We start from the raw sequence: 27,539 nt of genomic DNA on the forward strand, positions 1-27,539 counted from the left end.
TGCAAGTTATTTGAATGAAATTTTACCACTAACATGAAGTACAACATGTCACGAGAAAACAATGTCAGAATCACCGGGATCCATGGAAGCGTTCCAGAGTTATGACCTCATAAAGGTACAGTGGTCAGAATTGTAAAAATTGGCCCGGTCATGAACGTGCAAACCACCCTTGGGGGTGAAGGGGTTAATATGGAAATAAATAAGAAATATTATAGTTTGAGACATCTGACTGCAGTACTTTTTATTCTTGGCCTCTGATCACATGAAGCCTATGGCCTCTGTACAGTACATTCCTGAAAACTACCAGATGTATATGTTAACTTGTTTTCACCAGACAACCCCTTTATCACCTATCCACTTTTATCCAGTAACAAAATGGTGGCGCCCCGCCAACATTTTCTTCATTCTCAATGGGGTTGTAGATAAATCCGAGTGCAGTACTCAGCAGCCCCATAGGGAATGAATGGAGCTGCAGTTGAGCATGTGCACTGCCGTTCCATTCCAACACGGATAAAAACGCTCCATGGTGCTCATCCGTGCAGATTCTGGCAGTTGAACCAACATAGGGTTGGCCACAGATTAAAGAGGGTCCCTGTGCAAAAATAGTATGTGGACACCTTGCTGTTCAGTAGCTCATTTTAATGCACCCCTTATGTGACAGAAGCTCCTTTGAAGGTGGAGGTGGTCGCCCTTACTTCTTGGGCCCCTGTGAAGCTAGACCAATAGTTTGTCCATCCCTGGATCAGCACGTTATCACCTATTGAGAGGATAGCTTGTTTTACTGGACAAACCCATTAAACATATGCCTTTTGATGGATGCCATATAGTGTCGCCCATAAAATCTCATGTTAAAAAGTTTTTACTTTTGGTATCTTTGTGTGGAAAAATGTTGTCTACTACATTATTCTGTACTATATTTGATACTATTTTGCATTACACTAAAATTTATGGGCCTGCCTAAGACCAATAAGACATTCTTTTGGCCCCTATCAGGCTAATGTAGGCCTGTGGGCACACGTGTATGGAATGTGCGTAAGGCGCTTTCTGATCATACCCACTAAACATAGATTGGAAACTTGATGTCCGCATTGTCCCAATCACATATAATTTTCAAAAAATTAAAGAAGCACTCCCATCAAAGTTGTTATCCTCTTAATATATCACAGTCATCATATTATATAGCGATATGTACTTACAATTGCTTATTTTGCCTTTCTACCCAGTTAAATTTTCTCTTTTCCATTAGGCCTATGACATCACGTGATTTCAAGCAGACGAGATGAATCCTTCTAAGCTCTATGTAGAAATAGGAGGTCAGTTTTCCCTGCATAAGTCATCACTACAAAAGTGCGGAGCTGCTGGGTCAAGAGTTGAAGATTGGTATGACTCATGCAGGGAAAAGCGACTTCGTGTTTATACATAGAGCTTAGAAGGATTCAGCTAGTCAGTTCTTAATCACGTGATATCATAGACCTAATGGAAAAGAGGAGAATTATCTGGGTAGAAGGGCAAAATGAGCAATTGTAAGTACACAGTGCTATATAATGTGATAATTGCAATATATTAAAAGAAGGAACATTTTGATGGGAGTGTTTCTTTAAACAAAAATGAATCCGAGGTTTTAGTTTATTTGGAAATGGCTTTTAAGAAAATAGAAAATTTTAAAGTGCACGTTTGATTTCATTAATATAAATATCATGTTTACCTGCAGCAAATTTTTGGCAGAAATTTCTGCAACTGTTCCTTATATCTTATAGGTGAAGCAGCTCCAAGCTGATGTATGGAATAGACTTTTTTCTGCTTAGTTGATTTTGTATTTCTATATCTGTTTGCTTGTAAGAAATAAGAATACAGAGCAGCAGAGTGAGAGATTTGTATTTCTTTTTTTACAGATGGCACAGTGTTTGAACCTGACATGCCAGCCAGCTTCTGCCCTGATCACAAGGCTCCCATGGTGCTTTTCCTGGATCGTGTGTATGGTATTAAGGACCAAAGCTTCCTCCTCCATTTACTGGAGGTGGCCTTCTTACCTGATCTTAGAGCATCAGCGTCTCTTGACACAGTAAGTGCTCTACGTTCTTCTCACACCTTGCTCCAGCAAATATTTAAAGCTGAGCAACTAATCCATCCCCCCTACTGGAGCCGTCTGTTGTAATTCATCACTATCTCTGTCCGAAAAGCATCATGTAAGGCAACTTCTGCAAAACGGAATTCAACTTGTGTCAGCAGAGACCGCTAGAACAGATATAGGACTGAACGCAAATCTATGTTCTCCATTCTGTTTTTCTATTTAATCTTAAGAGCAGAAAATAGAAAATAATAGACGGCTGAATCTATCACGCAATGGATACCAAAGGTGCTCAACAAACCCCATTGTTTTATAATGAGGCCTATCAGGGCCTGTTTTCCATCATGTTGAAAAGAAAATCATAATGCTGCATGCTATGCTGTTGCTCTTGTCAAATATGGAGCCTTTGACATGGATGTGAAGTCAGCTGAAGGCCCCCCACACCTTATATGGCTGTCAAATTATCTCAGTCCCACTCTCCCATATACAGGAGCGCTCACTCACTCCCAGAGCTGCAGTCACTATTTTGATGTTAAATCATACCTTATACTGCAGTCACTTCCAGAACTGCCGCCACTATTCTGCTGTTTATGATGCCTTATTATTATTATTATTATTTGTAATGCACCATTGATTCCTGTGTGCTGAATTTGTGAAGAGTGTTTACATATTGTAGGGATTCGCTCTGGTAGGCAATAGCTGAGCGGCAGTAACGAGGCAACACACAGGCATAAAGTCCAATTTCAGTGGTTTTAATGTCACTCAGCAGCTTAACAAAACATAAGGGAAATAAAGCACATACTCCAGCTTGGAGAACCACTGGTCCCAGACTCACCCCTTGCACGGGACGAGCGTAACTAAGCGGCTGCCAGGTCCTGCAGCATCCGTCAGGTGCCATTGCCGGGGTTCTTCCGAGTCTTGCTGCCAAAGTCCTGCAGCATGGGGATCCAGTATACAAGTGTCCGGCTGAGTCCACACAAGTTCCTGTAGCTTCCAGAAGCACACTCTCACTGTGGCATTTACCAACCTCATTACATAGGGCCTAACCCCTCCCACCAGTGAGGTAGACATCACATGGGCTGATCACGTGACCCTGACATCATCGCAGGTCCCGTCTTTAAGGAAAAACCCGGCCAAACATTAATCTGCTAGGAGAAACATATCTTCCATCCAGTAAAACACCCTTTACTGTACCACAATACTTATATAGATACTGAGGGGGAGAGAATACTGCCCTCGTGGGTTTACAATCTACAGGGTATTAGGTAAGGTTATAGAAGGTCAGGGGGTATGAGTAGCTCCATTGGTAGTAAGATGGAAGCAGGGTTATTGCAGGGTGTAGATATCTCATCCTCCAGTCACATCCAAAGCTGCATTCATCATTCTGTGTTACATCACCTCTTTTACTTGCTTCACACCCAGAGCTGCAGTAATAACACCTATATACCTATAGATGTTACATTTCTGCTGTGACTGACAAATTTTGGTGCAAGGTTCTCCAGGTTCTTTTCTTCTTTTAACCTCTAGTGCTGGGATTGGCAATTAATGAGAGCCCATGACAGATGTGGAGGGCCAAAGCATTAGCATGAATTCTGCTCAATATTAATATAAACATATTAATTACACTTATAATTATTATTTTATATTAATATTATCACTTAATATTGAGCAGAATCAAGTATGCTGATATCCCCCATATACAGTATGAGTCCCCACACAGCAACCTCCATACAGTATGAGCCCCCACATAGCCCTTTATATACAGTATGAGCCCCCACATAGCCCCTTATGTGCAGTGTGAGCCCCCACATAGTGCCTATATACACTATGAGCCCCCACATAGCCCCTTATATACACTATGCGCTTCCACATAGCTCCTTATATACAGTATGAACCCAACATAGCTTCCTAAATACAGCATGAGCCCCCACATAGCCTCCTATATACATACAAAAATCCCATAAAACAACACATACTCGCCTCACTCCTGTTTCCCCGGCGCTCTGCTCCAGTCTCTGATGCACTGACTCTCTGTATAGCAGACACTGTCTCACATGCTGATTGGTGGAAGAAGGAGTTGGTGGCCCCTTCCTTCACCAATGTATTCACCGCTGTCTGCATCCCAAGGATGTGGGCGGTGGTGGAGTGCCAGCGGGGAAGGGTAAAGTGCAGCCCGTGCACCACTGTTTTCAACCCATTGGCTGTCTCGTTTCTCACTTTGTCCGGTTCTGCTCTAGTGTATCTCTGATAAAACTCACAAATTTGGATTTCTCCTTTCTATGATGACTGCATCCCCCATTTTCCTGACCTATTTGCATATAGAGGTGGAGGTCTCTCGTCTTAGTAGTGTGGTTGTGGAATTAAGAAGATCAAATTAATGATCAGATGTAAGTTTCTATACCTGGGCAACAAAAGCAACATCGACTTCAGAAGAGAAATGTTTTGGTGCAAATGAATTCATAGCCTTGTAGATCTGTCATGGTTCTGTTGTCCCAAATCTGCATTAATACTTTTCTTATTTCTTTTTATTCCAGCTAACAGTTTCTCAATATAGCTCATATTTTTATTTTGATTGTTTTGTTCTGAGGTACCTTAAATCCCCCTAGCCTATCTATGTTGCTATGATTGCATGTACTAATGCTTCCCTTTCCTCTATTTTTCAGGCTTCCCTGAGTGTCACAGAGATGGCTCTTGCCTTAAATCGCTATATTTGCTCGGCAGTACTCCCATTGCTCACTCGCTGTGCTCCCCTCTTTTCCGGCACAGAGCACTATGCAGCACTAATTGATTCCACTCTGCATACAATATACAGACTGTCTAAGGGGCGCTCTCTAACCAAAGCTCAGAGAGACACAATTGAAGAATGTCTGCTTTCAATATGCCAGTAAGATATTAATTTATTGTCATTTTATTACTGTACAAACACATTCAGGTCATATAGCAAAAATACATGCGTGAAAAGGATCTAAAAAGACGTATTTTTAGACATACACCAACATTTTGTAAGCAGCCACAAAAAAACATTAAAAGGGTATTCTTATGTTATTATATTGTTTTATTTAGTAAAGATCCGTTTTCATGGACCAACTGGCAGCATGATATAACATCTAAATTCCTGTTTGCAGCCCAAAGTAAAAGATATGCGATGAATGATCTATACTAGATCACTCAGTGCTCATTGGCAGCAATAGGTCTCAGAAGTGCAAGTCCTGTTTGTACCGGCGAGAGCGATTATCTTTTGTTCTACACAAAAAATCATTTTACCCGATGAATGAGCATTTTGCGCGAGTGACCTGTTTACACGGCAAGATAATTGTGAACTGAGCATTTTTAACAATGCTCATTCACGAATATCTTGCAATGTAAATGCTGCTTTACATAGCATAAAAATAAGCAAGTTTGCAATTGAAAACGTTTTCTATCTGCTGTGAAATCTTTAATCTTACATAGTGTGCAGCTTGTTTCCATGGAGCTTGGCCCAGTGTGCTACAGTAGTTATATTCCAGGAGAGATGTTAACTCCTAACATCCAGCCAGCTCTCTCTAGTTAGCTGCTCACTTCCCTCTCCCTCTCAGCTTTTGACAGGGTTCTTATCATTCCAGCATAATCACAATCCCTCAGCCCCAACATTGCCAGTTTCCATATCAGTTCTCCTAAACATGTCTTTCTTCCTGAGCCCTGTGCTTGTTCGAATTACCTTTTATGTCTATGTGTAGATATAGTCATAATAGTGTAGACTCAGAACAAACACTGATAGACCAATAATGTGTAATAGCAGAGCTCCTGACCAAAACTGTCACTCAATGAGGAGTGTGTGCTCCCCAAGCAACCAAGAAAGAAGGCGACTGTTGAGCTGTAAGCTGCTCAAGACACAAATTGAAAAAAGCCCCTTTAAAATGAACAGGGGATGCACAATTCAATATATCAAAATATGCTATAGGGATTCACTCACTTCCTGGCAGTGCTTCAGGTATACAAAGGCAATGCTGTAGGGTCTAAACAGCTGAATTGTGTTGTTGTCGTAAACTGTCGACAAAACAGAACCCCTTTTCTTGGCATGAATAGAAAAAATTAACAGTTAATCTAAAAACACGGGCTCACTTATTTAGATAACAGTCCTGCTCTCACAACCTCTGGCAGAGACTGTTCAACTGGAAAGCTGGCCTTTCCACCTCTACACATAGACAACTTCTTAGGAAGCTGCCTTAAATAGGTCTTTCAAAATCCCGGAGTTGAGATATTAGAATGGCCAGTCCCACCCAGCTCTTCTGGCCAAAATCTGGACCCATTAAAAACAACTCTCAGCAACTAATGGTGCTGGAGCCTTCTTTTTCGGGTCTAGCATCACCGAGGCTAGCCACCTCGGTGTCACATACCTCATATCCAAGACCTTGCCAGCTGCTTCTTTACAATACCTGTAGTAAATAGTGCAAAAATACACTAATTAAGCATGTAAATAGTCTTTTATGGAGTAAGTCCTCTAAGATAAGTCACAATAAATGTTGGGCCTCTCCAAACAAAATAGAATTCAGATATCAGCATCCACATACGACCACAGTCAGATTTTCTTAAATTCTGTTCAGGGATCTCGTAAATTAGATATCTCTAATGAAACCACCATGGATCGGTGTCTGCTTCCAAAATACACAGTATTCTTTGTAAAAGTCTATCAGTTCTACTTCTATGAGACAAACAGACATCTATCCATAGTGTTAATCAATAAAGATTTATTTATTAGATCCAAAGTGTTTTACTCTCTTAGCCCTGGATGAAGCAAAAAGAGAGTAATTCTGGAACCGGCAAGTTACATGAGGCACACTGTTTTATGGACTTTAAAATTATTTTAAAGTGGTTATCTATGTGAGTAAAATACATCGGACCTATAGAAACAATCTTGACTGTTTTACACAATGGTTGGATGTCTGTTTGTCCTATAAAAGTAGCGATGGAGGATTATTTCACTGGATGCTGTGTATTGTGGCGGAGCGGATGTCGATTCATGGTGGTTAAAATGGAGACATCTCTCATATGAGACTCCTGAACAGACTATCGGAACACCTGACTGTGGTTATGAGTGGATTCTGAAATCTGAACCATTATATTTAGTGCGGTTCGAAATTACATTTAAAATCAACAAAAAAAGTATATGACTACTAAAAATCAGTTTCTTGATTTTTAGTTGCCATAGCAGTCCAGAAATTTGCAATACAAATCTAGAATGTTTGTACTGTCTGGCTATTGACTTCTCTTGCACAAATAAGGTACCACACCATATATTTTATTTTGCTTTTTGCCTACCATTTGGTCCTCTTCTTTCTGCCGTGGCATATTACATCTCTGGCCTCTTCACTATAGGCCAGGATTCCCGGCCATATCCAGCCCTCCAAGGTCACCGCATGTTGTTAGGTCATGACATCAATACATGTGCACAAGCTTATGACACACAGTCACCTTTGAGACATGGCCGCGGCTGAATTTGCTAGGTAAGGCCAGAAAGAAGAGGCTGTGAAGGGATACAGAGAGCAACAGGGAAGCCTGGAGAAGTGTGTATTATTTATTATTTTTGCTCACCTCATCGGTCACTTTTTTGGCCGCCTCTCTGTCCTCCATCTGGTCCTCTTCTTTTTGCCATTGCACTGCATCTCAGCCCTTGGGGATCATTGCTCATCATGAGGTTACGGCGCATGTCTTGGCATGATGAAGTCGCAAACATAAAACAGGCAGTGACCTCTGAGTACCAGACATGGCTGGAAGTTCTGCATTATAGTGAAGGAGCTAGAAATGTGGCTCATGCAGCGGAAAAAGAAGAGCGGGCTGTGGGGCAGCTGGAAAGGTCAGTGGTTAGGTGAAAATTATTATTATTTTTTTAACATGTTGTGTTCGGAACTAGGAGTAATACATAAGTCAGATGTCTATAAGTCAGGAACTGCCTGTACACAATGTATGGAGCTTAGTCCTAGTCTTTATATCAAAGTCTTTTGTACTCCATGGTCTTAAAACTTTTGTCCTGATGTGAGGTGTAGAAAATAAACAAGTGGTTTGTTGCTGCTTGTGTCCTTTCTTCTTTTTACCATAAAATTGTTCAAAAAAAGGAAATGTTTATATATCTCGGATATAATATGAACAAAGCCAGTTTTTGCTGGCATTAATGTATAAGTATTTGTTTGTTTGTTTTAAACCTTCTAATGCTTTATACCTACTATGTATCTGCTTATTATTCTGTACATTGTAAACTTTTACAACTGATGTAGTTTTGTGGATTGCCTACATAACACCTTTCCAAACTTGCAGACAATGGCCACATTAATGCAGGTATGCATGAAAACATGAACAGCAATGGATGTCTGAGCTTCTTCTGCCGTTGGCATGGAAATCTTCTGTCTTTTATGTTTCTTCTTTATGTATAGATCAAATGAAATATTATATATGGAGATCCTCATAAGGGCAAAACGGCAAGGTCTATCCATTAAACCTGCAGTCTGAATAATAGCAATGTATAATTACTGGATAGGAAGATTTATTTTTCCAGATCCCTCTGGAAACCTAACTTCATGCTAGTATGAGTACAAATGCTAATAATATAATACTTCTACATGAAAAAAAAAGGTTAACCCAATCTTACAAATATTCACCTTTTCTTTCTGCAGTCATATGCGGCCTTCCATGCTTCAGCAGCTCCTGCGACGTCTGGTTTTTGATGTCCCATTGCTCAACGAATACTGCAAAATGCCTCTGAAGGTAGCTGATAATTGTAATTTATAATACCTTGTAAACAAAGTAGTTTTCATTTATTGTATCTTATGTTCTAAAATACCTGCCAGATTCTACATATGTAAAAAAACAGATATATGCCTTAAGAACAGTCCTATGCAAATATCATAGGTGCCTGGTATTCCTTTAATGTGCCAGTCATAAAGCCTCACTATATTTTCACCTATACCTAGTCCATCATTCTTGTCATAAAGTACTACTGATAAAAGGAGGCACAGGAGCAAGAACTGTCACTAACGTGGGACGATATTGTGGCCTCCTGGAATTGCATGGTATTGCTGGCAATCAAGGATTTTCTCGTTGCGTACATGACTCCTGAGGGGTCTGTATTGAATGGGTTGAAATGGGCTTTACAGAATCGGAAAAGAAGGTCTTTTATTTCCACAAGGCATAGCACAACTGGTGTTTCAGGTCCGCCGTTCAGAACTTTACACAAACCATGAACAAGAGAGCATACTGTTGTACAGTATATACAGCATAATATTATGATGTATATTCTGCCTTTCTCCACTTAATAGCCAGCCATCATATGCCCAATTCACATACATCTGGAGGAAGTGAGAGCTGCTTCTCTCTCACTTTTTCCAGATGTATGTGATACATCCAAAGGCGGAGAGCATGTCCGGTTTTAGACAAAGTGGGGCTCTCGGAAAAAATTTAAAGTGGAACCCCAAATGCTAGCATATTCCACCATCATAAAGAAATATTTAGGTTGCATTTTCATGACCTGAATTCAGGCAGTTACAAAAATGTGATCGACAATATCGAAGTCGTTTGGCGTTTATTTATCAACCTCTTTACACAAGCTTACGAAGGATGAAGGGCACAGAATAATCACTAGTAGATGAATCTGTCCTCATACACTATCATGTTATCATATCAGCAGCACTTCTGAAGTTTACACCTGGCGATTGTTGCTGCTGAAAAATAATGATTTTTGTTCCTCCATAAGCAATCCAGTGGCCCAATTAATGAGCAGTATTTTTCTAGTTCATTGTTAGATTGCTGATGTTTACACCTATGAACTCTTGTCTGTGCTGTTGGTATTCATAAATGTGGATGCTACATACACACAGTATGTGACACAAACATTATATAGCACACACACATATTGCATATACACATGTGTATTGTATATAGCACGTATGTGTTATACACATATAACACACGTATAGACAGAGCACATATATGTATACAGAGAGCATACATATACACACACAGACATGTATGTATACACAGAGCACATAAATACAGATACATATATATACAGAGCACCAGGGTCGGCGTCAGTACCCGGCCCACCTAGGCAAGTGCCAGGACCCTGAGCATGTGGGGAGGCCCACTCGCAGTCTGGGACACCAACGCGCTATAATGCCTAGCTATTATCAATGTAATTTCTACTGGAGGAGTGGGGGCCTTGGGCAGTTACCCGGTTTGCCACCCCTAACGCCACCCATGGCATGGAGAGTGAAGCCAGCCCTCATTGGCCTCAGGAATTGCTAGACATAACTATGTCATGTGATCCCTGGGTATCCAACGCCAACACCCCTGGAACTGCGCCCTTCACCAGAGAAGAGTGTAAATGTTATTATTTTACATTATTTTACAAGAGGGAAACGGGTTGAGAAAGGTTTGTCCTGGTACTTGACAACCACTTTATAAAGCTGGTGAATGATCTGGGCTTTTTCAGCTGATGTTTGCAAATGAAAGCCCCAGAGGTAAGACCTGGTGGTTTACTGAAATGACTGTGTAGTTGACCTACGCTTCTTACAGTTTTTGAAAACTGAGTGGTCTGGAGTTGTGACTAGATGTTACTTCGCTATAAGCAGAGCTGGGGAGTCGTAGTCATGGAGTCGGTGTCCATTTCAGTGGAGTCTATATAAAATGGACCGACTCCAACTCCTAAAATATATAATTAAATGGGTACAGTAGTTCAGTGCAGTATGTGTTGAATATTTTTTCATAATAATTTGGGAAAGTTATGAAAAGTCCTGTAAATGTCTGTTCTATTCCTGCTGTTATTAGACATATGAGGTTATCATAGTGATTGCTGATAGAACCAAGTAGCTCTCTCTCTTTAAAGAACAAAAATATTAAGGACAATTTGTTAAACAAGTTTGATAACCTTCATGAAAAGAATATAAGTGCCATAGCTTCAGCCAAGTAAAGTAGCGAGTGGCAGATCAGTCGCAGCTTTGTAGATATTTAAATAAAAAAGAAAATATTAAAACACATTGTTTTAAAAGCATATCTTTTTTCTATATTGAAATATTCAATAACACAAGATTGAATTTACCATAGAGTAAATTAGTATTAAATAACATTTAAACACATAATTTGTAAGCAATATATATACTATATAACTAATACAATGTACTGACCCTTTTAAAGGAATTATTTTAGCACAAACTGAAGAAAAAACTAGGAGCGAAAATAGTATCTTATCCACTTAAAAGAAATAAATAATTGATTAAGGTTATGCTTACCTGGCAAGTTTGTGATCACACAACCACGTAAAGGCATAGTGTCCCGGGACTAGGGGCTCCTTTCATGTCACTAGCGCTAGGGGCGCCCTGGCTCACCCTGCTCCCCTAATTACTTGTGATGGTGAAGATTCCGTTGCTGCGTACCTTGCCTTAGCACCTGAATCCGCCCTGTTTTAGCCACGTTTTTGCAGTCAAAAAAATGCAGCATTTTGTTGTCCCTGCAAAGTGACTGAGATATCTAAAATCTCTGGCACATGCTGCTTATTTATCTGTTTCATTGCAGATTTGAGCCATGGAAGCACTCTTTCAAATCTGTAACATGTCAATTATTTCGGGGGGTTTTGCAGCGTTATTTCTGATAACAAAAATCTGCTGCAAATACTAAAATTGTGCACATACCCGTAGATATGTCATTAGGAATGGCATGTTTCCAGGACCACACCTTGGATGCCGCTGTCAGAGATTGAGAGTAATATTTCAAGAGGCCACATAAGTAATTGGAACCTATTTCCAGTTGCTTCTGTTATATGCAAATGACAACTTTGTAACACAGCTAGTATCTGCTGAGTACAGTGCATGCTCAGCTCTTGAGCCTGATACATGCACCCACACTCACTGCACAATGTAATGTTAGTTGACCAAAAATTTTTATCTTTGACACCTGTGGTGACTGGTGTCTATTACTTATGCTGCTGGAGTTCACACATACCTGAGCGCCACTGTGGTTACATTATCTACAATGTAATGTTACACAACATATCTAGAAGGAGTTAAGTTCCTTCTGGCTGCTGTAAAAAAAAAAAACATTGTCATGGACAATATCAATATCGAATTACCAAGAAATTGAACAATAACAACATCAAGAGATAAAGATATATCAATAATAATAATACTGCAATATAACAGACAAATACCACCAGGCCATAAAAAAAGCATTACCAAAATAAACCTTAGTGATAATATGACCAAACTGATCACTAATCAAAATTACTGTACTAGAACTGATATTATCATTGAATTGTGAATATATTCTGGCAATTTTAGTTTTACGCCAGGGCTCTGCAGACCTTATACAGTATGTGCGTACCATACAGGTTCTCACCAATGATGTTCTCAATGTTCAAAGTCATTCATTTTCCCTTTTCTTTTCCATTTGTTGCACACTGCCTCATATATTATATCATGTGTTATTTATACAGTCAACCATAGAGTATGATGCTCCCACACAACCCATCATACCACTAAGATGGTCCCCACACAGTCCCCCATAGTCTAAGATGGTCTCCACATAGCCCTCATACATAGAGTTGAGCGAAACGGGTCGAAAAAATTCAAAAGTCGCCGACTTTTGGCAAAGTCGGGTTTCATGAAACGAAACCCGACCCTAGGATGAGGTCGGCCACGAGGTCGGCGACTTACGCGCCAAAGTCGCGTTTCAAAAGTTTGTTTTGCGCTCTTTTTCAGCCAATCAGGATCCACGGACACTGTGGGCAACGTGATGACATAGGCACGGGTCACCACCATCTTTCAGAAGGGCATGCAAGTGATTGGCTTGCTTTGGGGGGCGTCACAGGGGGTATAAAAGGGCGTGCACGCCGACCGCCATGTTACTCATGCTGATCTCAGAATAGGGAGAGCTGCTGCTGATGATGATTTTGTAGGGAGAGCGTTAGGCAGGGAAGAAGACACCAAAAACTGCTTCTGCTGCTAGCGATTTTGCCTGTACAACACACCAGTCACTGTGCAGTGCAAGGGGAGGCTATATAGTGGTGTATCAGTGGTGTTGGTTGTTGGGCTGCCTTCTAAGGCTTCCTGACATTCCTGCATTGCTGTTTACCCACTGCTATGCAAACTGCTTTTTTAAAAGCAATCACAATTTTTTTTTTTTGTCCTGCTGAGAAGAAGAAAAAAAAACTGCTTCTGCTGCTAGCGATTTTGCCTGTACAACACACCAGTCACTGTGCAGTGCAAGGGGAGGCTATATAGTGGTGTATCAGTGGTGTTGGTTGTTGGGCTGCCTTCTAAGGCTTCCTGACATTCCTGCATTGCTGTTTACCCACTGCTCCGCAAACTGCTTTTTTAAAAGCAATCACAATTTTTTTTTTTGTCCTGCTGAGAAGAAGAAAAAAAAACTGCTTCTGCTGCTAGCGATTTTGCCTGTACAACACACCAGTCACTGTGCAGTGCAAGGGGAGGCTATATAGTGGTGTATCAGTGGTGTTGGTTGTTGGGCTGCCTTCTAAGGCTTCCTGACATTCCTGCATTGCTGTTTACCCACTGCTCCGCAAACTGCTTTTTTAAAAGCAATCACAATTTTTTTTTTTTGTCCTGCTGAGGTACTGAGCGTGCATTTTTTCACACCATACAGCGGTGTATGCTCCTCACACAGTACCGTGTAACGGCTGTTATCACAGCCACAGTGAAGCTATCAGTGAGTCACTCTGTGAGAATAAGTCGAGGACATGTTCCGTTCTTACAGACCTGCACTCTAGGGAGATTCCAATTCTGCCGAATTCTACATACACCTTGTAGTTTGTGATACACTAGCCAATTTCTGCCTGTGACATAGCGCTCAGATACTCAGTGGGCCTCACACAATCCATAAGTGTCCAGTGTCCACAAGTGTGTGCAGAAATTCAAAATCTCCCTTATCCTCTCGTCACTTTGGTCACAGCTCTGCCATCGAGCCTGTGACAGAGCGCTCAGCTACTCAGTGGGCCTCACACAATCCATAAGTGTCCAGTGTCCACAAGTGTGTGCAGAAATTCAAAATCTCCCTTATCCTCTAGTCACTTTGGTCACAGCTCTGCCATCGAGCCTGTGACAGAGCGCTCAGATACTCAGTGGGCCTCACACAATCCATAAGTGTCCAGTGTCCACAAGTGTGTGCAGAAATTCAAAATCTCCCTTATCCTCTAGTCACTTTGGTCACAGCTCTGCCATCGAGCCTGTGACAGAGCGCTCAGATACTCAGTGGGCCTCACACAATCCATAAGTGTCCAGTGTCCACAAGTGTGTGCAGAAATTCAAAATCTCCCTTATCCTCTAGTCACTTTGGTCACAGCTCTGCCATCGAGCCTGTGACAGAGCGCTCAGATACTCAGTGGGCCTCACACAATCCATAAGTGTCCAGTGTCCACAAGTGTGTGCAGAAATTCAAAATCTCCCTTATCCTCTAGTCACTTTGGTCACAGCTCTGCCATCGAGCCTGTGACAGAGCGCTCAGATACTCAGTGGGCCTCACACAATCCATAAGTGTCCAGTGTCCACAAGTGTGTGCAGAAATTCAAAATCTCCCTTATCCTCTAGTCACTTTGGTCACAGCTCTGCCATCGAGCCTGTGACAGAGCGCTCAGATACTCAGTGGGCCTCACACAATCCATAAGTGTCCAGTGTCCACAAGTGTCTGCAGAAATTCAAAATCTCCCCTGTCCTATAGACACCTTGTACCTTGTTTTACATTACTATATAGTTTGTTGGATTTTGTCTACATTTCTACCAAAAATGAGGAAGGCTGGTGGAAGAGGCCGTGGAATTGGGCGGGGGTTGGCAGCTGGTAATGATGGTGTTGGTGGTGGATCTGATGGTAGTGGCAAGAGCAAAATAGGACCGAATGCAGGAGGTGTTGAGCCTGCGTCATCGTCTGGTTACATAAGGCCTCGAACGCTTAGTTTTCTAGGAGTAGGCAAACCGCTTTTAAAGCCAGAGCATCAGGAAAAAGTTTTGTCTTACATTGCTGACTCAGCCTCCAGCTCTATCGCCTCCTCTTCTTCAGTTGTAAAAAGTAAAAGCACTGAGTCGTCATTGGAGGCTCATGTTCATGAACCACACCTTTCCTTGTGTCCTTCACCCCAACCAAGATTGAAGGATGACGCAGGCCATACTACTGATTACTCCATGGAGCTGTTTTCACATACCATGCCTGGATTATCAAGTGAAATGGTAAATTACCCAGGCCAAGATGAATCTGACATGGAGTGCACTGATGCACAGCCGCTGATGGATGATTCTGCTGGTACATTCACTCAGAGCACTACATTGTCCTCGCAGTGTACAGAGCCAGATTCTGACCCTGATGAGACTCAGGCGCCCCTTCCCGCACACTATACCACCATACACGGTGACACAGAGGAAGATGCACATGACATAGAAGAGGAGGTGATGGATGACCCAGTTGTTGACCCAGATTGGCATCCATTGGGGTAAGAGGGTGCTGCTTCCAATAGCTCAGATGAGGAGCATCCACAGCAGACATCGACATCGCAACAGCTGTTATCTGGCAGGCCCGGAGCACTCCAATGACAGGTTCCAAACATCAAAAGAGTTGCTGGACAGCTTGTCCAGAGGGTCAAAAGATCACAGCGTGCTGGGCCGCAAAATGTCTGCCAAAGTAGGAAGAGTGCAGTGTGGCACTTTTTTGAACAAAATCATCATGATCAGGCCAAGGTTATCTGTAAGAAGTGCGCAAAGACCTTTAGCCGAGGGAAAAATCTGAAAAATTTGAATACCAGTTGCATGCTTAGACATTTAACCAGCATGCACTTGCAAGCGTGGACACAACACCAAACCTCAAGTGCCACATGTGCAACTGATCACAACGAAGGTAGTCAGCAACGCTACATTGTTTCCCCCACTGTAAGCCCACCGGTTAGCACAGCAGCAAATGTTGAGGTGTTGTTGCAATGCCACAGCAGTCAGGGAATCCCACTGTTATATCAACGAAAGACTGATTCTAGGCCATCAGAAAGAACAACAACTCCATCACCATCATCAACCCTCTCTCAGTCCGCCCTGTCCACCGCTACTTCCACCATATGCAGCTCTCAAGTCCAGCTCACCCTCCCAGACACTATGAGTAGGTCAAGAAAGTACTCAGTCTCTCATCCGCGTACACTGGGTTTGAACGCCCACATTGCCAAACTAATCTCGTTTGAGATGATGCCCTTTCGGTTGGTGGAAAGCGCAGCTTTCCGCGAACTCATGGCCTATGCAGTACCACGCTATGACCTACCCAGTCGCCACTTCTTCTCTCGCAAAGCCATCCCAGCCCTCCACCATCATGTGAAAGACCGCATTGTCCATGCACTCAAGCAGTCAGTGAGCGGAAAGGTGCACCTCACAACTGATGCATGGTCCAGTCGGCATGGCCAGGGCCGTTACGTGTCCATCACTGCGCACTGGGTTAATGTGGTGGTTGCGGGGTCCACAGGGGACAGCGGTGGTGGGACAGTGCTGCCTAGCCCACGGTATAGGAAACAGTTGGCTGTAGGCGTTCGACCCTCCTCCTCCTCCTCCTCCTCCAGAAGCGAAAGCTCGTCTACAGAGCGCAGTCGTACGAGCACTCCATCTGCAGCTGCCACTGTTGCACACGATGTGTCCCCCTATCGAGCAGCTAGTGGAAAGCGTCAGCAGGCTGTGTTGCAGATGATGTGTTTGGGCAACAGACACACCGCCGAGGTACTGGCCGAGTACTTGAAGCGACAAACTGAGTCATGGCTGGGCAGTGTACATCTTGAGGCAGGCAAGGTAGTTAGTGATAACGGCCGTAATTTTGTGGCAGCCATAGCCCTTTCAAAACTCAGCCACATACCTTGCTTGGCTCACACCTTGAACCTGGTGGTGCAGTGCTTCCTCAAAAATTATCCGGAGTTAACAGCCCTGCTCCAGAAGGTGCGAAGACTGTGCGCGCACATCCGCCGGTCGCCTGTACACTCCGTTCGTATGCAGAAGCTGCAGCGATTGCTCCACCTTCCCAACCACCGCCTCATTATCGACATTGCAACAAGGTGGAACTCCACCCTGCACATGGTGGAGCGGCTGTGCGAGCAGAGGCAGGCCATAATGCATTTGTGGGAGGATACACGGCCAGGCACTTTGAGAGCAGACATGGAGTTGACAGGTGTGCAGTGGTCGAAGCTGAAAGACCTCTGTAAAGTCCTTCAGTGTTTTGAGGAATGCACACGGCTGGTAAGCGCAGACGACGCCATCCTAAGCATGAGCATCCCACTTATGCGTCTGCTCATGCAAACTTTGACGCACATTAAGGAGCAGGCGTCTGCAGCCAATGTTGATGAGGAGGAAGAGGAGGAGGGAATCCTTGATGACATTCAGCCATTGTCTGCTCAGGGACCTCTCCTGGACGAGGTGGAGGAAGAAGAGGAGGAGGAGGATGATGATGGGGATGATTACTTAGGGGAGGAGGATGCATCTCGTTGGGCAAGTGAAAATGTTGGCGTGGCAAGGTCTTGTACAGGGTTTGTGCGTGACTGGAGGGATGTGGATTTGCCAGAAAGTGCTCCTCCAACCAGCACTCGCAGTGCATCATTGACACCGGGAACATTGGCCCACATGTCAGATTATGCCTTGCAGATCCTAAAAAGGGACCCCCGCATTGCCAAAATGATGAACGATGATGACTACTGGTTGGCCAGCATCCTGGATCCACACTATAAAGGCAAATTACAAAACATCATGCCACAGGAGAACCTTGACCTAATATTGGCTAATAAACAAGCAACTCTGGTAAATCGGTTGCTTGAGGCATTCCCAGCACACAGCAGCGGTGATGGTTCTCACACAAGCCGTACGGGCCGGGGGCAGCTTGGCAGAGGTGTTCGTGGTGCACACAGCAGAAGTGGCGTTGGAGACAGGGGTTTCATGACAATGTTGTGGACTGATTTTTCAAATACCGCTCACACAACTGGTAATACTGCATCGATGGAAAGTGACAGGAGACAGCAGTTGTCAACTATGGTTACAAACTACTTTTCCTCCCATATCGATGTTCTCCCACACAGGTCATTCCCCTTTGACTATTGGGCCGCTAAACTGGACACCTGGCCTGAATTGGCCCAATATGCCTTACAGGAGCTCGCTTGCCCAGCTGCAAGTGTGCTATCGGAAAGAGTCTTCAGTGCAGCTGGATCAATCCTGACAGAAAAAAGGACCCGTCTGTCAACCCAAAATGTGGATGATCTAACCTTCATTAAAATGAACCATGCATGGGTTTCCAAGGATTTTGTCCCACCTTCCCCTGATGACACATAGGGTGACAGAAAAATGGCTTGCTTTGGTCCACCTCTTCCTGGGACTTCACCTATTTCGCCTTTTGCATCAGCTGAATGTCCAACATCAACATATGCCACTTTCTAAAACTCCCTAACTGTGCTGCCCCCCTCATGGCCGGGTCACCACCTAGCGCACGACACCGTGCGAGTGCCGTTGCCCTGGACAGGTGGGTAGGCCGACTCTTGGGCGCGGGCACTGGCACAGGGTCCCTCATAGTGCAATCAAGTGTCTCTGACGGTGGTGGTGCACACCCGCCGTCAGACACACCGCTGTACTATGAGGGGCCCAGTGCCAGTACCGACGCCCACAAGTGGGCCCCCCTTGCTTGGGCAGGGCCCCAGCATTTGCAATCTTTACCTCTCCCTGCTCCTCCGCTGTGTAATCTGGGCCGTCAAATCCATACTGTGCCTGACACCGTCTGAGCCTGCCTCCTGATGTATAGACATATTTTGAATGTGTACGCTATCCATACATGTTATCTGGGGATACGGTACCCTTTCTAACCTTTGTGCAATCACGTGCAATCCATACTGGGCCTAACACCGTCTGAGCCTGCCTCCTGATGTATAGACATATATTTTGAATGTGTACGCTATCCATACATGTTATCTGGGGATACGGTACCCTTTCTAACCTTTGTGCAATCACGTGCAATCCATACTGGGCCTAACACCGTCTGAGCCTGCCTCCTGATGTATAGACATATATTTTGAATGTGTACACTATGCTATCCATACATGTTATCTGGGGATACGGTACCCTTTCTAACCTTTGTGCAATCACGTGCAATCCATACTGGGCCTAACACCGTCTGAGCCTGCCTCCTGATGTATAGACATATATTTTGAATGTGTACGCTATCCATACATGTTATCTGGGGATACGGTACCCTTTCTAACCTTTGTGCAATCACGTGCAATCCATACTGGGCCTAACACTGTCTGAGCCTGCCTCCTGATGTATAGACATATATTTTGAATGTGTACGCTATCCATACATGTTATCTGGGGATACGGTACCCTTTCTAACCTTTGTGCAATCACGTGCAATCCATACTGGGCCTAACACTGTCTGAGCCTGCCTCCTGATGTATAGACATATATTTTGAATGTGTACACTATGCTATCCATACATGTTATCCGGGGATACGGTACCCTTTCTAACCTTTGTGCAATCACGTGCAATCCATACTGGGCCTAACACCGTCTGAGCCTGCCTCCTGATGTATAGACATATATTTTGAATGTGTACGCTATCCATACATGTTATCTGGGGATACGGTACCCTTTCTAACCTTTGTGCAATCACGTGCAATCCATACTGGGCCTAACACCGTCTGAGCCTGCCTCCTGATGTATAGACATATATTTTGAATGTGTACGCTATCCATACATGTTATCTGGGGATACGGTACCCTTTCTCACCTTTGTGCAATCACGTGTAATCCATACTGGGCGTGAGAACGGCTGGCGAGCTGTTAAGCAAGCTACAGCACCTGTGGTTTGCACACGTAAGTTTTTAATTTTTTCAGGAATGACGGTTAGGCCTAATTCCGGAACTGCGGTTGACCTGCACTTACTGGGAAATCATCGTTCGCGGGTAATAATTGTAATCAGTGATCCCCATCACTAACGTTGTTCAGCGGGTTATCTGCACCTGTAAGCGACAAACGCTGGCCTTTTCAGTGTAGCGCACATGCAGCCACGGACATGTAAGGGCATGACACACCAGTTATTGGCCAATCTCATGTGCCAGAGCCTCACGTGTCCCTCTAGTAAGCCGGACTCGGACCGCGGGGCATGACGGAGTCTCGTTTGTTAACGGAATTAAGCTTGCAATGTGTGCGTCTGTTCTGTAGCTGGCATGGTTGAGGTTTCCCAGGTGGAGTCGAATTTAACCGTAGGCTCCACTCCTGGTGGTGCCCTTCTGGACATTCCTTTAAGGTTCAGCTTTGCAACCATACTGCCCACGTAAAACAAACACTTTGCCTTCATGAACGCTGTTTGGAGGGTCATGACTCGTGGGAATAACGCCGCCCAATCAGTTAACCTGCTAGAGAGATCCTTCGTTGCTCCCAAGCATGACATCACACTCCCTAGGAGGAAGGTAATGCCACAGTGGCGACCGTACTCCTGGGGGCGACACAAGTGCACTGATGCCCAGCCACTGCTCGATGAATCTGCTGGTACATTGACCCAGACCACTACATTCCCCTCGCACGCTACACGGCCTGAATCTGACCCTGATGAAACTCAGGTTACCCTTCCCATATACAGTTCCATCTTACACGGTGACAAAGAGGAAGCTGCAGATGAAAGTGCAGGTTCGGCCCACCCGCCATCAGACACACCACCGTACTATCAGGGGCCCTGTGCCAGTGCCGTCGCCAACGAGTGGGCCCCCCCTGCTTGCTCAGATCACAGCACTTGCAAGGTTGAAATACTGTGCAGTGAGATGGAAGATGGGGACAACGAGGAGTCCAGACTAGTACAGGGATTCCCTACCGAGGAGACTTATTTGATTGTTTTCAATGTTGGGACAGCAATTTTTGGGGAGCACTATACTCTGGAGAATGATAGATGGGGCCCACCATACACTGGAACATTCCAAAGGTGGACATCAGACACTGGAGCAGCATTTACAGGGCCCATTATACACTAGAGCATTAGAAATGGGGCCCATTATGTTTGGAGCATTATTTGGGCCCATAAGACAGTGGAGCTTCATCCATGGGGACCAACATATACTGTAGCATTATGTGGAGCTCATCATATACTGTTTCAAACATTATATGGGACCAATGATTCTGTATGGAGAAATAGATGGGCCTCGTCATGAGATGTAAAAAGTGAAGTATTTTTCATTGTACTATACCGTTATTTCTCTGCCGTATCGGAGCATGATGAGTTGTGGTATGTGTTAAAGGGGCGCTCTTTCACCCAGGGCACATGAAAACCTGGAGCCAGCCCTCCCCCCCCACAACTTTAGCCAAATAACCCCCATTTTTCAGTGTGTAACTTGTATTATGAAGTTAATTAAGGTTGACAAGCTTAAGTAAGAAGAATTGATGCTTTTGGCATTCAAATGAGCACTGTAGGTGTGTTTCCTGTCCTCCTCTCACTGCCGACTTTTATTACCCATTGACTTACATTGGGTTTCGTGTTTCGGGACGACCCCGACTTTTCCCTATAATCGGACGATCTTGCTCGACCCGACTTTTGGAAAAGTCGGGTTTCACGAAACGAAACTCGACCCTAAAAAAACAAAAGTCGCTCAACTCTACTCATACAGTATGATGATCCCCACACAGCTCCCCCCATAGAGCAAGATGGTCCCCACACATCCCCCCCATAGAGAAAGATGGTCCCCACACAGTCGCTCATAGAGTATGATGCGACGTAGTACTATCAGTGCTCGCTTAATAAATGCTGCAATTTCCTAGGGTTGACAACAGTATGTCAATTTCTGGAAAACCATAACAAACTATTTTTTTCTGTTGTATGTAAACAGAGGCATAGCTAGGGTTTTGGTTCAGGAGTTGCAAAATTTCTGAGTGGGCCCCTATGCAGGTAACCCTGACTGCGACTATGCTGTCGCATCCTAATAGTGAATAATCTCTATACAAAGGTCAAGATTGATATTACCGATATATAGTGATCATATAATGATGGGTATCAGTCCTACAGAACATGTGACAGATTACATTACAGTTACAGAGTGACTTACAGCTTATGTCCTTTCTGATGGAATCTTTCAGTTTTCCTGTTTTTTCCATCTGGCCCAGACCGACATGACACCTTCTTTAGTCCTGATTCGGCTGCAGAGATTACAACACATACACATCTGACTTCTCACATTTCTTGCACTGTTCCCATCTTTTCCCTTATTACTGCACCTAAAACAAACCTCTAGACTATAGTAATGCCCTGTGCAAATGTCCTAGAAAACAGAGCCCACATTTTGCCCCCTAGAAAGTAATAATGCCCTCTGTGTACCCCTTTGACAGTCACAATAACCTGAGTTCCCCTATAACAAAAGAGTCCCCTCTTAACATTTAATAATGTCCAAAGTCTCCACAAATACAGTTCCCCTCTACGCAGTATGATGCCCCCTCACTATATAGTACTCCCCACACAGTGTTCTGACCCCTTAGTAGCTCCCAAATTATTTGATTGCTCCAACACTGTATGATGGCAAAAGAAAAGAAGAGATGGGGGTTCCTGCATTCGCCATGATGTGTGAAAATTTAAAACATGACTTTTAACTATGTCAGTTAAATTAGTGAGAACAAAAACATGGTGATAAAAAGCAGGGGGAAGCAGGAGGCAGAATATAGTTAAGGTGGAATAAGAAGGGCACTGATCTACAATTTTTGAACTCAGAGCTCTTAGTCTATATGCGTAGATCAGTATCCTTCTTATTTTCCTCCTCCCCCTTTTTTATCACCATGTTTTTGTTCTTACTATTTTAATTGACATAATTAAAAGTCATGTTTTAAATTTTAACACATCAAGTGAAATGCTGGAACCCCCCTCTCTTCTGTCTGTTACCCAGCTGCCGGTCTGGAGTCCATGCACCGCATACTTTGGATGGAGGCTTGATAATCCCACGCTTGGTGAGCTGAATATTCCCTTTCCATTTTTCCTTGTTTTTTTGCATTGTATGATGGCCCCACATTAGCTCCCACAATGTATGATGGCCCCCTAAATAGCCTTCATATAGTATAATGCGCCAGATAGTCCTCAATTTAGTATAAATGAATTCCCCATAAGCTTCCTTATAGTATAATGCACTCCTCATATACCTCCATATAGTATAATGCACTCCCCATATGCCTATATATGGTATAATGCAATCCCCATAGGTCTCTAATTAGTATAATGCAGTCCCCATAGGTCTCTATTTAGTATAATGCACTCCCCATAGGCATCCATATAGTATAATGCACCCCCATGTGCCTATATATAGTGTAACGCAATCCCCATAGTCTTCCATATAGTAGAATGCACTACCCATAGCCAGACTCTATTTAATATAATGCACCCCCATAGACAGACCCTATATAGTATAATGCACTCCCCATAGGCAGACTCCATATAGTATTATGCACTCCCATACACAGACTCTATATAGTATAATGCACTCCCCATAGAACTTTGTAGTATAATGCTCTCTGTAGGCAGACTCTGCATAGTATAATGCACCCCCCATAAAAAAAATACAATACTCACCTCTCCTCCTCCTCATTGCTGCTCTGCTTTGAGCGCCCGAACATCTCAGGACAGCGGGCACCAAAGTAATGACGTCATTGTGCCCGCTGTCAGTGATGTCAGATGCAAAGGAGGAATGATGGGAGAAGGAGTGTATCGCTCCCTGTCTCATTAGTTCTTTCAACTGTATCGGCATCCAGCCAATACAGTTGAACTTGTGTCTCCCTGCTTTGCTGCAGAGCCTAAAGGGGGTTTTACACATAGCAATATCGCTAGCAATATCGCTAAAACGTCACTGATTTTGTGACGTTATAGCGATATTGCTAGCGATATCGCTATGTGTGATACTTACCTCTGACCGGCTCCCCCGCTGTCCATCGCTGATCGCGCGAGATCGGGCGGCTCCATTTCTCGTCGTCAGCTTCCTGCTGGGCTTCCTGCTGTGACGATGAGCGACGCTGGACGCGGGCGGGAGGACGCCAGGATCGCTGTGTGTGAAAGGTGAGTATCGTGCGCTGCGTCGCTGCTGCATCGCTGTGAGGTCTTTCTGTATGAAAGCTCACTAGCGATCATTTAGCGATGCACCAGCGATCCTGACCGGGTCGTATCGATGGTCGGATCGCTGGTGCATCGCTAAATGTAAAAGGGTCTTTACTCTGTCAGTGGTAACTGTTGATCTTGTAAGCCTTTAAAATGTGCCTGAGGTTTACTTGCTATCCTTTGGTAAATCACAGCTTGTCCTTAGTGATAGAACTGAACATTAATGAAATCCGCTTTGTTAAATCTGCAGGTAGTTTAAATTCAACTCTTTGTAAAATAATTGGAGTAGAGTGGTTATACTGCAAGTCTTTTTTTTTTTTTTACTTCTCAATCAGATGCCGACCATGTGCCATAAATTTACGAGCTTGGTCCTGGGTTTTAAACCTGCATAAATTTGTCAGACAAAGCCAGGGGCCCCTGAATTCTGTCTTATTTTATGCCAGCTACATAGCACTCAGTCAGCACTATGTAGTGAGCAGAATCATTGGCACTGACAATCACACTTTTGTTGGGTCTCTGCAAGTATAGACCCAAATCAGCTCTGCTAATGAGGCTAGTCACAGCAGGGGGTTATTTTACCCTGTAACTGTGGCTCCTATGGATATCCTAGTTACAGTGGAGCATATGAACAATGAAAGAAAAATAAATATTCCCCAGAGATTTTTATGATCTCTTGGGGAAGAACACATGTGTAAAACAGCTGCAAAAAAATAGATAAAGTTCCTATGATAGAAAATACAAAACAAAAACCATTTTCTATATAAAATATATTTTTATATACATAATTCAAACAAGAAAAATAAACTACAGATATTAGTTATCCATGTGAATATAGTAACCTAGAGAAGATATTTGTTATGAAACGTGAACAGGAAAAATTATAAATAAAATAACTAAACAAATAGCTTTTTTTCTATATTTAAACGTATAATAATTATACAGTACCCCAAAACAGCTGTGAAAAAAATACAATCTGTCCCTCATAAAACAAAGCCTCACACATTCATGTAAATGAAATTATAAAAAAAAATGTTATAAGGAAAAAAGCAGAAGTGAAAATTAAAGAAAAATTAAATAAAATAAATTGTCCAGTCATTAAGGCCCATTCAGGCCTGGTCACAAAGTGGTTAACTGATACAATATTGACTGCCATTTACTAAATTTCTGTTACACGCTTCACATGAACCATGCATTTTAGTTTTTAAAATATCCGGTTTGGAATCTGCCTTAGGCTATGGTCACATGTTGCATTTTTGCTGCATTTTATTCTGCAGGTAAAACCTGCTCTCTTGGTAGTAAAGTAACTGCCTACAAAAAGCAGGCTTTGCTGCTTTTTTGGTACGTTTTTGCTGCGTTATTTTCTGTGCTCTTTGGTGCGGATTATATGTCATTTGTCTTCAGTATATGTCTAAGGCCGGGGTCACACTTGCGGGAAACTCGGACGAGTCTCGCATCTTAATAACCGGCTCTGCCGCCGGCACTGGGGAGCAGAGCATTCAGTTGCATGTATTTCTATGCAGCCGCACGCTCCGCTCTCGAGTGCCGGCGGCAGTGCCGGGTATTGACGTGCGAGACTTGTCCGAGTTTCTCGCATGTGTGATCTCGGCCTAATAAAGTTAGTTTTAGTCTCCCAAAATGTTTTTGCACATTCTTATTGCTTTCTATGGTGAAAAAACGCTGCAAAAACACTGAAATAATTCACATGTTGCGGTTTTCACAAATGCAGCGGCCAGGAAAACAATTGTGTACATGAAATTTATGAAATCTTAGAACTTTTGCTGGGTCTATAAAAAGCAACTTTTAATTTCTATAAAAAAAAAAAAACAGTAAAAAAAACACAACGTGTGAACATAGCCTTGCAGTATTCTGCAAAACCATATAATTTAAAATATCTTTAGAGATTTTGCAAAACTACTTTAGAATCTGTAATATTGGGGGAATAAAATATATGACATTGTCACAAGTAGAAGTAAAATAATTCACATTATCTTTTATCTTTGCAGCTCCTGACAAACCATTATGAGCAGAGCTGGAAATATTATTGTCTCCCTTCTGGATGGGGGAGCTTTGGTTTGGCATCAGAGGAGGAATTACACTTGACGGAGAAGTTGTTCTGGGGGATTTTTGACTCTCTTTCTCATAAGGTACTTCCACTTTCTTATATACTGTGTGACATTACCTACGGAGGATTTGTATTTGACTTTGTATATGACTGTGTCATATACGGCGGCTGTTTAGCAACTCCGGACCGAGCCATTTTCCTGTATTGGAGATGCATTAAATTTGCAGCCAGAGATTTTCATTAAATTCACTGAAGCCAAGCAGAAAAAGAGAAAAAAGATTACTCTTTAATATTTGAAGCATTAAGGCTTACATTTCTGGCCAAGGTAATAAAACACAAGCAGCTACGGAGTGGCTTCACTATCCTGGAGGCTGCGGTGAACAAAATAGTACGTAAACAATCTAAAAAATTGAACGGTAGCCTATAGCAGCAGTACAAAACGTCATCTACGAACATTCCATTGCCTTCATATTTGAGCACTATAAGCCGTTCTTGCTGCGTAATCAATTTTTCCTTGAATTGCTTTCTGCAAACTAATACATTTTATCCAGTTCTTTAAAAGCGTGTTTCACGCCTATAACGAAATTGAAAATTTTTAAAAAATGTGCATGAAATATGTAATTTTCAGAAAGTCTTGTCACAGATGAGTTACCTGCATGTGGCGTCTTCATGACAAGATATGACAGGTGTTAAGAAGGACGATGTGGTGGAGTGACACATTCTGATGGTGGATTAGAATAAAATACATACTTCGTCCTTGCCCGGTATGCTCACAAGGACTTTGGTGTCCTCCACGTAAATGAAACTGTTAATATTTAATTATTTTTTTTATAATACCCAGTTTTATAGCTGGGAGCTTGCTCAGAGACATATTTACTTGAGCTGTGCAGGCCTCAAAGGAATTCTCTGGCATGGATCGTTGACAGGAGATAATGAAATCATTATTCTCTATGTTCAGCTATTTTTAAGAGAAAAAAACCACCCCTTGCTCCGGTAAGGCATCCATGATCTCTTGGAATAATTGAACAAGGTTTGCTTGTATAGAGAGTCACAGACTGCCTTTAGGCAGAAGATTAGGATAAATTGCTGCTGTAATACCGAATTTTTACAGCTCCCAACATAAGATGGAGACTTCCCTCAGAGGAACACATGGAAATATATTGGTGCATGAATCTTTGTTTGTGATGTGTCTGTATAACAGCATGGAGGTCTATATCTCAAGCCAGCTTTTTGTATTATTCCCTGATTAAAAAAAAATAAAGACTAAGAAGTTACATGGCCATGAAATAGTTCCACTTTGTTGTGATCACTCTAAAATAGCACTCCCATAAAGT

General features: G+C 43.0%; 1 protein-coding gene across 1 annotated transcript in view; it reads left to right on the top strand.

Moving 5' to 3' along the window:
• RYR3 (ryanodine receptor 3) overlaps positions 1 to 27,539 on the top strand; it is an 869,465-nt gene that overhangs the window by 553,820 nt on the left and 288,106 nt on the right. Inside the window, exons 48-51 of the mRNA XM_073552155.1 lie at positions 1,893 to 2,062; positions 4,732 to 4,952; positions 8,716 to 8,806; positions 26,147 to 26,287. Coding sequence (XP_073408256.1) covers positions 1,893 to 2,062; positions 4,732 to 4,952; positions 8,716 to 8,806; positions 26,147 to 26,287 — 623 coding nt within the window. The remainder of the gene's footprint in view (positions 1 to 1,892; positions 2,063 to 4,731; positions 4,953 to 8,715; positions 8,807 to 26,146; positions 26,288 to 27,539) is intronic.

Source organism: Dendrobates tinctorius, unplaced genomic scaffold (assembly GCF_039654945.1).
Source record: "Dendrobates tinctorius isolate UK_male_01 unplaced genomic scaffold, ASM3965494v1 ptg000186l, whole genome shotgun sequence".
Lineage (NCBI taxonomy): Eukaryota > Metazoa > Chordata > Amphibia > Anura > Dendrobatidae > Dendrobates > Dendrobates tinctorius.